At 32.8% G+C, this 12,753-nt stretch overlaps 1 protein-coding gene across 1 annotated transcript; it reads right to left on the bottom strand.

Moving 5' to 3' along the window:
* Positions 1–10,576: 10,576 nt before the first annotated feature.
* On the bottom strand, positions 10,577–11,265 carry LOC144564570 (auxin-responsive protein IAA10-like). Its single transcript, XM_078314173.1, has 2 exons — positions 11,225–11,265; positions 10,577–10,886 (listed from the first exon to the last, which is right to left on the bottom strand). Exons 1-2 carry the CDS (start codon positions 11,263–11,265, stop codon positions 10,577–10,579), a joined length of 351 nt encoding a protein of 116 aa, XP_078170299.1.
* Between the last annotated feature and the right edge of the window lie 1,488 nt (positions 11,266–12,753).

The following is a 12,753-nucleotide window of genomic DNA, read 5'->3' as shown; positions in this document are numbered from 1 at the left end:
TGCGCAGATCCACGGTGCGAACGGGTCACGCGAGCAGGTCAGTCTGCAGATCCATTCCGCGAACGGTTTGGCGATTTGTCCGCAGATCTACGGTGTGAACGTGGCGGAATCTAAAATCTGATTATTCGGGTGGTATTCATTTAATTCTGATTTTTGAGGGTGGTAGAAAAAAAAACGGCTTTTCATCTCTAGATTGTACCATTCAAAGTTTAGCCTCTTTTTTAATCACTACCATATGCTTCTATGAAATTTTAATTAATGCTCTTCAAAAAATAAAATTAACAAAAAACTCTTTTTCTTCTAAAGAATTCAAAAATTATCCGGACCGCAATGATAATTGACGGCTCTATTCTTGGGGACCGTCATTTATTGTTGCGGCCCCATTAATGAGGGCTTCAGGCTTCCAATTGTCATTGTGGCCCTTATTTTACTATATAATCATTTCTAGAGGCAAAACTTCATTTCTCACCTTCATCCATTCTCGCTCCTTGAACAACTATCTCTTCTCTTCTGATCTGGAAGTTTTTTTTTTCAATTTTATTTATATTTTTAGTAGGTTAATAATTAATTTAGTTAATTTTTAATTTTATGTTTGTGTGTAATTGGTTTAAAACAAGTTTTATGGTATCTATTTACACTGGTGGCGAGATTTTACAAGGCTCTAATGAGGTTTATTATAGTCTCGGGCCTATTACTATAATCCCGGTAATGCCTGATACTGATTATTTGAGAATAAAGACTGTTATTTGTCATATTTTGGGATTGGATCAGGGTCTGTAACGCTCTGTCACGTCAACTTTTTTAGTCATTATCATAAATCATCTCGAGAGAACGTAACGACTATTATAAGTATCTATATATATAACACTTCATCACGACTAGGTACATGTAATAATTAGCCACGTTAATTTTATTATTGTTATTATTGTTGTTATTATTATTGTTGTTGTTGTTGTTGTTGTTGTTGTTGTTATTATTGTTATTATTATTATTATTATTATTATTATTATTATTATTATTATTATTATTATTATTATTATTATTATTATTATTTTATATCGTTTTATTTTATCGATATAAATCTAGGAACAAATAATATTCATACTTCATATATAATCAAGCATAAGATACAAATGATATAGAACACAATAAATACATTCTAAAATATTAGAATGCTAACATAAAGATCTACAAATTTTATATGATTTTACATTATTCTAAGGCCTAATATGCAAAATTCTTTTCTTAAATTATCTTTCCTTAAATTTTATTATTTGTTCCTACATTCCCTACTCGTTCTTTTTTTTTTTTCTTTTCTTTTCTTTTTACTGAATAGTATTTCCTTTTATGTAGCATTTAGTCACAGTTAGTAAAAGTATTTACAATTTAATATTTGAATTTTGAGGACAAAATTCTTTTTAAGAGGAGAATGATGTAATATTATGTCATGTTAATTTTTATTTATTTATTAATAAACCTAAAAACTGGCGAATAATGTTTAAACTTTATATATAAAATCTAAGATACAAATGATATTGAAAGTAATAAATAAATAATTATTTGAAAAATAATTATGAGACCTACAGGTTTTATAATTATATTTACAAGACGTTTTCATAATATAAGTTTTTAACTTTTATGACATAATTTATGTTTATTCTTTTTAAGTTTTTTTTTTAGATATGGAGGATTAAGTTAAAAGACAAAAAGATATGGAAATAAAGTTGTCATTAAGTTGCTCATTTAATTGTATTGAACCACCCCTATTGGCCGTGAAATTTATATCTATCATTTACTTTCTTGAAAATTAAATTTAATTGCTCATTTAAGTGAGCGTTTTTTGGTTTCCTTTCTTGTGTTATTTAATTATGGAATTGCATTAAAAAGTTTTATACAGAATCTGAGCGTATAGCACTTTTTGATAAGCAATTTCATGTATTAAATAACTTTTAAATCTCATTAAAAGGAAACAATCCCTAACCGACCTAATCAAGTCCATTAAAAAGGGCAAAGGCTATCTCTGTTGAGAGGAAAACTAAAACTCAATGAAAATAAATAAGAGAAGAAGAGAGCACAAAAAAAGGGGTAATTACGGCAGCCACTTCAAATCAAGGCAGCAGCCGTTCCATGTACAATCTAAGGCGCACCATTGATGTCCCGGCAGCCACCGCAGTTCTGTACGTCGTTCCACTCCATGCATTGCCACCAATCGCTGCGCCATTATACACAACCCAAGGCCACTGTCTTCTCTCCAAGCTCATTAGGTAAATCAAGACTGCTAATTGGATTCAAACGTTTTAGTTAATTTGAGTAGTGATTTAAGCCTAACTCGAATGATAAATATAAATTATACGCAGTGTAGTTTAAATTGTTAGATCTAATTAAACTAATGGTAATGAGAAGTATTTTTATTATATTAATTCTACTTATTCTTTTAATTTCGTTTCGTTTATTTTGTTTATGCTTTTGAATTATGACCTATATATAAAGTTTATGGATTATTTTATTAAAGATTCAATTTCCTTATTTGTATACTGTTATCTTCCTAGATTAAAATTAAATATCAGAATATAAAGTGTAGAATTTCCTGGTTATTTATTGTAATAGAATAAAAGTAAACTAAAAGATTTTATCATTGATTTCGTACTCTCTTATTTTATTCTAGACTACCATTTCCAACATATAATTTAAGAACTAAGTTTTGAATTATATATATAATTTTCAAGAAAATATCGGATTTATTTTCTTCTCGTTTGTCTGGTTAGTCTTAACCGAATTAAACTCTCTATAAATATTAAATGATTAAATTGACTAAAGTTAGTAATTAGGAATATAGTAACATGTAACTAAATTAAAATTTCTAATTTACCTCTTTAATATATATTTGTACTTAATTTGATCCTTCACATATTAAATTAACTAAATTAAGTTTCGGATATATTTTTCTTCTTTTCTTCTCTGATTGATTTGTTTATTCTTCGAATTTGCTTGATGCTTCGTACTTTCTTTTATTTATTTATTTGTCTACAATACCAAACTAGTAAATTGATTTAAACGTATAGGAGTTAACATGTAACTATAATAAGTGGTACTAATGAACCTTAACACAAATGAGAACACGTTAAATCAAACAATGTTAATAAGGGGTATGTTTATTTATTAGGTTCAACTTTTGAGGAACAAAGAGACGTAGATAATGATCAAGAATTTACTATGACAATAGGTGCGGGTTTCCTAGACTTTATAAAACTATTTTACTTTTCTATTGTTTATTCAACTATTTATTTTTATTGCATTAGTTGGATTTATGCATTTTGTTTTTGAACCATTCGACTTGAGTAGACATAAATAAATTGCATGAAATGATAGGATTCATATATTGACCAATGGACTTACATGAATAGGATGTGTTGAGCATGGCATGAACTGTGTGATTGAATAAATGTGTTTTGAAAACAAACAAATATGGTAATTGAACAGGGGTCAATATGCTTGCATATTGGGATGTATACATTGGGTCTAGTTTCGACTAGACCCCTCGTTAACGTGACTGTAGGCGAAAGCGGTCCTGTCACGGATGTGATTGTGGGCTGATGCGGTTGACAAATATATTTGTTTTTTTGCGCATATTTTTTGTAAATGGATGTCTCACAATTTTCACAATAAGTCTGTAAATGAGCGTATGGCCCAAATACATCGTCTTGATTTTGATATTTAATGAAAGATTGATTCTTTCCGAAGACTTTTTCCTCTGAGGACTTAGGTGCTCATCCTATCTGGACGGGAGACTTTGTCTTGCTCGAGTACGACATGAATGAAGAATATTTTATAAATAGAACTTTTAATATCATTAAAATATTAAATAATTAAGATCTATGAAAAAGTTCTTCATTTGCTTGGATATAGGCTCCTATGCAAGAAGGAAGTTTCAGCTTAGTGAAATATCGAAAAAGTTCTGACAATTTGAAAATATTATTTATTTCAATTCCTAATTTTTAGTTATTTCGTCTTCACGGACGTGATCGTAGGCGCAAGCGGTCCTTTCACGGACGTGATTGTAGGCGGAAGCGGTCCTATCACACCAAGACCTAGCGGCATATGAATTCACCGTCTAGTGAGGCAAACGGAACAAGATTAACAGATTTTTCTTAAAGTAAATAAAAGTAGTAAGTAATGATATGATATGCATTGCATTATGATAAACATGTGCATTTTATTTTTCTTATCATGTTTGTGAATATAAGTAAATATTTTATAAGCTCTGTGCTGGAACTGAATCCCGCACTGAGAGAAGGTTCGATCTCTCACCCGTTCCACTTTTATGTGGGTTCCAGGTAATGAAAAAGAAGAATTCGAGCAAGGACAAGAGTAAGACTAAGCAGGGAGATATAAGAATTGATAAAGTGCCACATGTTGTTTGTTTTGTTTTCATGATTCAATAATTGATACATTGAGTCGGCATGACAGTGTTTGTGTTACTAGCCATGTCCGCCATGATCGCTTGTGAAAACTCTTTTGCTTATGAAATAAATGTGGCATTATTTATATTATTATTGATAATGTATGTGATGTGCACACGCCTTACGTATTAATACGTGGCGGGTTGTCTCGGGGTGTGACAGGGTCAATATGACCTTAATATTCAGACCAAAATTAGGATGCCCATTGGTTCAGCACAAACCTGGTTTCAACTATTTTCAATTCAAAATGATGGAATTTGGCAAATACTGTACAACCAAACAATGAGTTTTCATGAGAATGGGTACAAGGTAATTGACCAAAAGCCTAACTTTATTGGATAACCTATTGGGTTTATATAGAGTCTTACAATCTTGTTAATAAGAACCAAAACTTTTCTCTAATACATATTTACCAATAGGTCCCTACAATTAATAAAAATCTCAACACTCCCCCTCAAGATAGACGAAAGATATCCACTAAGCCCATTCTAGATAGATCTAATGAACTAAGTCTTTTGGTGAGGCAGTCAGCTACTTGCTCTTCGGTTGAAACATGACTTACCTCCAGTAGTCCACTACTCAATTTTCTCCTTGATGAAGAACCTATCAATCTCAATATGTTTGGTTCTGTCATGTTCTATCGGGTTGTTGGCAATGCTAATTGCTAACTTGTTATCACATCATAGCTTCATTTGAGTCCCTTGGTCCATCTTTAGCTCTACCAATAGAGCTCTCCGCCACAACATCTCGGTAACTCCTAAGGCCATGGCTCTGTACTCTGACTCTGCTGTCGACCTCCCTACTACCGGCTGCTGCTTGCTCTTCTAAGAGACCGAGTTTCCCCCTACGAACATGCATATTCTGATGTGGACCTTCTATCATCGGCACAACTAGCCCAATCAGAATCACAATAGCCTTCAATGTTTAAATGACCATTTTTTTTTTCTGAAGATCAATCCCTTTCCTGGTGCACTATTCAGGTATCTCAGAATCTGATACACTGCGTCCATGTGGCCCTTCCTTGGGTCATGCATCTAGCGGCTCGCCACGCTCACTGCAAATGAGATGTCAAGTTGAGTGTGACTCATATAAATTAGTCGACCTACCAATCTCTGGTACCTCTTACGATCAACTGGCTCTTCCACCTCTGCACTCAACTTGAACTTCTGATCAATTAGAGAAACTACAAGCTTGCATCTGAACATGCCTGTTTCTATAAGAAAATCTAGTACATAATTCCTTTGAGACAGGACCATTCGCTCTGCTCCACGAGCTACCTCTCCCAAGAAAGTATCAAAGAAAGCCTAGATCTTTTACCTCAAATTCTTTGCCGAATCTCTCATTTAGTTAAGCAATCTCTCTTTCATCGTCACCTATGATAATCATATCGTCGACACATAACAAGCATCGTCGTATGACCTCATGTTGTCTTTTGGTTGTATTTCATCTTCTTCTAGTTATCTCTCATATTGTACTAGTTGTCATTCATTTTCTTCTTGTTGTCTTTCATCTTGTACATGTTATATTTAATTTTTTTCTGGTTGTCTTTCATATTTTTCTAGTTGTCTTTCATCTTGTACATGTTGTCTTTCACCTTCTTCTAGTTGTCTTTTATCTTGTACTAGTTGTCTTTCATATTCTACTGGTTATCATTCATATTCTATTGGTTGTCTTTCATATACTACTACTAGTTGTATTTCATCTTCTTATAATTGTCTTTCATTTTGTAATGGTTGTATTTCAGGTTCTTTCAGCTATCTTTCCTTTTGTACTGGTTGTCTTTCATATTTTTCTGTTTCTTTTTCATGTTCTTTACTGGTTGTGTTTAGTGTTCTACTGGTTGTCTTTCATCTACTACTAGTTGTATTTCATGTTCTTCTTGTTGTCTTTCATTTTGTAATGATTGTCTTTCATATTTTATTGGTTATCTTTCATGTTCTTGTAGTTGTCTTTCATATTTTTTATTGGATATCTTTATTGCTCAACTGGTTGTCTTTCATGTTCTACTTATTGTATTTCATGTACACTAGTTATATTTAATCTTCATCTAGTTGTCTTTCATTTTTTACTAATTTTCTTTCATGTTCTACTGATTGTCTTTCATCTTCTTCTAGTTGCATTTCATCTTGTACTTGTTGACTTGTTGTCTTTCATATTTTACTGGTTGTCTTCTATCGTTTACTGGTTGTCTTCCATCTTCTTCTAGTTGTCTTTCATGTTCTACTGGTTGTCCTTCATATTCTACTGATTATCTTTCATTTTCTTGTAGTTGTATTTCATCATGTATTGGTTTATCTTTTATATTTTCCTAGTTGTCTTTCATATTATATTGATGGTTTTTCATCTAGTACCGGTTGGATTTCATCTTCTTTTGATTGTATTTTATCTTTTTCTAGTTGTCTATCATATTGTACTAGTTGTCATTCAACTTCTTTTGTTTGTCTTTCATCTTATACATGTTTTTTTCATATTCTTGTGGTTGTTTTTCATGTTGTTTACTATTTTTCTTTCATATTCTTCTCATTGTCTTTCATGTTCAGCTAGTTGTTGATGATAATAAATTAGGTATATTTTTACCTATGATTTAGGTTAATTTAGTGTAATTTAGTTTAGAAATACATCAAGAACCAAGTTACTGCCGTTTGCTCATTTTATTTGTAGTTTTGGAGCATTTGCAAGCTTTGGAACGGTCTCTAAGGCACTTGGTACGACCGTATCCACTTTGGAAGAAGCCTCGATTGAAAAAGAACAAAAACATCCAAGTCAGAGAGGTGTGGCATAAGGTGCAGCCGGGCCGACCCACACACCTCTTAGAAGCGCCAGAAGACAGCACAAGCATATTGGTGTGGCCTCCTGTGCAGCCAAAAAGTTGGTTGCAATAGCTATTATTTGGTTGCAATAAACTGATTTTGCAACCAAAATAATTGGTTGCGGGTCGTTGCAATAGTTTTGGTAGCAATAGATTTACAACCAACTCTTTGGTTGCAATAAAAAATTGTTTATTGCAACCATAATTTGGTTGCTATACTGACGTGGCAATAAAGTTTGCAACCAAATGAACGGTTGTTATTGCGTATTTATCGCAACAAAAAATGGTATCGATAAACTAGTATTCGCAACCAAACAATGGTAGCAATAAAATTATATTGCAACGAAATCCATGGTTGCAACTTGTGCAATTGTTGCAACCAAATTTTAGTTGCATAAAATGCGTAGCAATAATTTATTGCAACCAAATAAATGGTTGCTATTGCGCATTTATCGCAACCAAAAAATGGTAGCAATAAGATAGTATATCGCAACGAAATCTATAGTTGCAACTTGTGCAGTTATTGCAACCATTATCACAACCGAAAAATAGTAGTAATAAGATAGTATATCACAACGAAATGTTTGGTTGCAACTTGTGCAGTTATTGCAACCAAATTTTAGTTGCATGAAATACATAGCAATAATCTATGGCAACCAAATATATGGTTGCTATTGTGCATTTATCGCAACCGAAATATGGTAGCAATAAGATAATATATTGCAACTAAATTCTTGGTTGCAACTCGTGCAATTCTTGCAACCACCTTTTAGTTGCACTAAATTCGTAGCAATAAACTATTGCAACCAAATAAATTGTTGCTATTGCGCATTTATCGCAATCAAAAAAATAGTAGCAATATTATAATGTATCGCAACAAAACTCTATAGTTGCAACATGTAAATTAAATGCAACTAAATTTTGGTTGCAATTAATAATTCTAATACAACCATATATATTTTTATAATGGCGTAATTTAATAATCCTAACGCAACTATAAATATTTTTATAATGACGTAATTTCAAATTTTGGTATTGGTATGCATGCGTAATTTTAATATTTGTTGTAATTAGTCATTTTATTAATTCTCATTTGAATAAATACTCTTAAATTTATAATATAAACTATAATATAAAAAGAAGACAATAATTGATAAAAAAAAAATTCATAATACATTAACATATATTATTCAAATTTACAACGATAATAACAAAAAAAAACGCGCTGTCATTTAAAGAGAAATTGTAAAGGTGATCCCTTGAAAGTATTCCTTGAAGGTATTGATGAGAGTATAACTAAACACTTGACAATCTGCACACATTAAATAAAACAAAAAAAGAAACATAAAAAGTTAACTCCACTTAAGTAGACTTAACAACTATGAAACAGTTGAACAAAATAATTAACAAATGAGTAAGTATATACTTGATCTATAGCAGTGGATACTTTTGCTTACAATTCACAACTCTTACTTTATTTTATCTCCCAAATATACTCTATACAAAAGGCTTCGCTAATAGTGTACAAAGACAAACTTGTCTAATGAAACAACTGAACCTAAATACAATCCACTAAAGACTGTCATTCACAACACAGTTCTATGTCATGTTCCTACAGTTATTTCCTTTCTTTTTTCTTTTACATCACACATCCCAGTTCTTTTGAATATAATAGTTAAATTTGGATATGAGGAAAGAAGAGGTAAAATACAGGGTTAAATTGTTACAATATACACGAATGTACCTTTTCCTAGCAACAATGTAAACATCTAAAAGAATCCTGCTATGGTTGTCATTTATAATTTGGAATAAACCGGGTAAATGTTGCAAAGAGACCCAAAAATAACATAACTTGAGGTTAGAGAATACCTTTAGAAAAGCTTCTGACTGCTTGATGAAGACCTTGTCAGACTCATCAGCCTCGACCTTTTATGATTCCCGTTCAAGAATAGCATTCTCAGTTATTACTTCCTTGTCATATATAGCTCATGCAAAACCTGTCAAATCAAACTAAATTATTATGTACCATGGATGACTGTACCAATGTATTAGAGACTTGAGTGGAACAAATTTTGACAAATCTAAAAATTCAAAGCAATGTTGGCAGACTTAGTATTGTACCGGTGCGTATCCAGTACTATTATAGATTGAAGGTGAAAGAAAATAAAAGACAAAAAAATATGAGAAAAGAAAACATGCAATCTCTACAAATATTCAGATTTGGTATGAGGGAAGCCGGTTCAGCATACCTCTTTCTTGTCATGTGCAATAATTCCAATAGTCTCCAGAACATTGATTGCATCATATATTATTCGACATAGATTTTTCTCATCAAATTAGTTAATCAGAAGACAGTTTTCATGTTGAACAAAATAATTGTGGTTATTGAAATATGCTCATAGGATTATTGAAATATGTTCATAGGATTCATGGTAATTTAACCTGGCATATTATGCCAGAACAGCAATTTCAGATATAAAAATTCCCTTTATTGTACAAATACTATAAATTTTTATTAGTTAGGTTTTCAGTAATGAACCTTTATTTGCTGGCTACTGCTCTCCAAGCAGCTAGTTTCCAAAAAATAATATAAAAATGAGAGAACTCAAAATAAAAGAAGTTACCTCCAGGGGACATCTCAAACAAGCAACCAATCACCATATTTATCCTTGTATGTTAGTACTAACTCAGAAGAACTATCATATAACCATTAGCTCTTCATATAACCTACATTGTTAGGTGTTTTGTCAATTTCATCAAACAATTAAAATGGATGTTCATTTCAGCTACAACTTAAACTTCATTTCCAATTGTAGTCTCATATTTTGTTGCTACTTGTACATGTTTTGCACAATATTTAGGGTGAGTCTCCAGTACACTAAACAAATATGGATGGTTATTATTGATTTGATGAGAAGTTGTTACTTGATAAAAAAGTTCTGCGACAAGGATATTATTGTAATTATACATCCACCATAAGTTTTATTATCAAAATAATGTAACCGAGTTTATTTCAACATTATCCTTGGTTTATCGGACGGTCAACAAATCAATTTTAAAATTTTCTTCATTAAAAAATGAGCAAATGTCCAATATTGAACACAGTTTATTGCATTAAGGATTTCAGTAACGTACCAGTAGGCATCTTAAAATTAAAATACACCAGCACCAGACCAAATCAATCAAGCTGATGACATTAGTAACTCAGGACAAACCGGTTGGTACAAGTGTGGTACAAATGCATTGACAAAACTACATATTTATAATAGGTAATATCATATCACATTAGAAGAGTTAAATTAACTTACTAGTAGAGGAGGTGGTTGTTCCCCAAAACAATGAGCTCAAGAGAAATTGCTAGGCTCTCATAAGAGCAGTGGGAATTGAAGTCAAATTTTCTCTCGACATCCATATTGACTTTGACAAAAAGACAACCACTACTGAGGCGGCTCTTCTCCTGGCCCTTGGCAAGACTATGGCCATTTGAGAAGCCAATGCTGCGGCCTTTCTGATTGGCCTTCCTAGGTGTGTCATAGTCGGGCTCCGCCTTAGAGAGATTGATGAGGCTATTCATCCAAAATGCTCTATTTGGTGGCCATCCTACCACTGCCTGGTTGCTAAAATTAAAAAAATATATATTTTAAAAAGGAATGATACAGTAAACTCAGACTTTATGAGAGAAAAATTAGTAATAAAATAATCGATAATAAAAGATCTAAAACTCAAATGGCAAAATTGACCAAACGAATTGTTAACTTGTGTGCATGTAAAAAATTGCAACACTGGTTCCATTTTGCACCTGATTATTCCCCAAGTCACGAATTTTGTTATAAAAGGCAGTAGGCAATCTGGAGACTTATCTTTGGATACCACAATTCTCTCCATTCAAACCATAATCACCATCTCCATCCATCTCATATCTCAAGTGAATCAAAGGTGCGAAGGATGGAAGAACTTGGCAGAACTCGAGGAGCTTGCAAAGAAGAACTGAGGCATAACTTGGGAATTAGTGTATTATATTTCTCCTGTTATTTTCTTGATTTTACTTGTATGGATTTCTTGTTTTCTATCATGGATGTTATTGTTATTGCACCCATGAGTGGCTAATTTCCTCTCTAAGGGCTTTTGTAGCATGAACTTGTGTTAGTTTATTTACTTGGATGTTCTCTTTACGATGATTACTGGCTTGATGTTTGGTTTCATTTTATATATTTGTGAGTCATGCATGATTTGTGTTTTGGTAATCGAACATTATTAGGGTAATGACAGTACTTTAGCATTAAGGGTGTATGATAAAGAAGAAACTCTTTCATTGTACACAAATAATCTTAGGATAGTAGATAAGGTGGACTCCAATCTACTCCTGGAATCATAGAACCAAATACGATACCAAGTAGTAGTAGTAGATGCTTCCTATTAAATAACCCAATTAGGTAGTGTTTCTATATGGCAAGATAATAGGGATTTTACGACCCTAATACAACGAACCAATTGCAGGTGTTTGGAGCACCCGAGAAGTGTCTCTATATAGCGTGATAACAGGAGATTTACAAGCCATACAACCCACCAATGGAAGGTGTTTCGTGCACTCCTATAGTGTCTCTATATAGCGTGATAATAAGACATTTACAACCCTCCAATTGAACGTGCTTGGAGCACTCTAGTAGTGTCTATATATGGCATGATAGTAGGGCATTTACAACCCTAATACAACACTCCAATTGAAGGTGTTTAGAGCACTCTATTACTGTTTCTATATAGCGTGATAATAAGACATTTACAACCCTCCAATTGAACGTGCTTGGAGCACTCCAGTAGTGTCTCTATATGGCATGATAATAGGGCATTTACAACCCTAACACAACACTCCAATTGAAGTTGTTTGGAGCCCTCTTGTAGGGTCTCTATATGGCAAGATAATAGGGCATTTACGACCATAATACAGTGCTCCAATTGAAGGTGTTTGGAGCACTGTAGAAGTGTCTCTATATAGCGTGATAACAGGACATTCACAACCCTAATAGAACCCTCCAATTGAAGGTGTTTGGAGCACACTAGTAGTGTCTCTATATAGAGTGATAATAGAACATTTAAAACGCTAATACAACGCTCCAATTGAAGGTGTTTGGAGCAATCTAGAAGTGTCTCTATATTGCGTGATAATAGGACATTTACAAGCCTAATACAACACTCCAATTGAAGTTGTTTGGAGCCCTCTTGTAGTGTCTCTATCTGGCAAGATAATAGGGCATTTACGACCCTAATACAACGCTCCAATTGAAGGTGTTTGAAGCACTCTAGAAGTGTCTCTATATAACGTGATAACAGGACATTAACAACCCTAATAGAACTCTCCAATTGATGGTGTTTGAAGCACTCTAGTAGTGTCTCTATATAGCGTAATAATAAGACATTAACGACCCTAATACAACACTCCAATTGAAGTTGTTTGGAGCACACTAGTAGTGTCTCTATATAGAGTGA

This window comes from Carex rostrata, chromosome 1 (assembly GCF_964058835.1).
Source record: "Carex rostrata chromosome 1, lpCarRost1.2, whole genome shotgun sequence".
NCBI classification, from domain to species: Eukaryota; Viridiplantae; Streptophyta; class Magnoliopsida; order Poales; family Cyperaceae; genus Carex; species Carex rostrata.
This window is presented reverse-complemented; position numbering and strand designations above follow the sequence as displayed.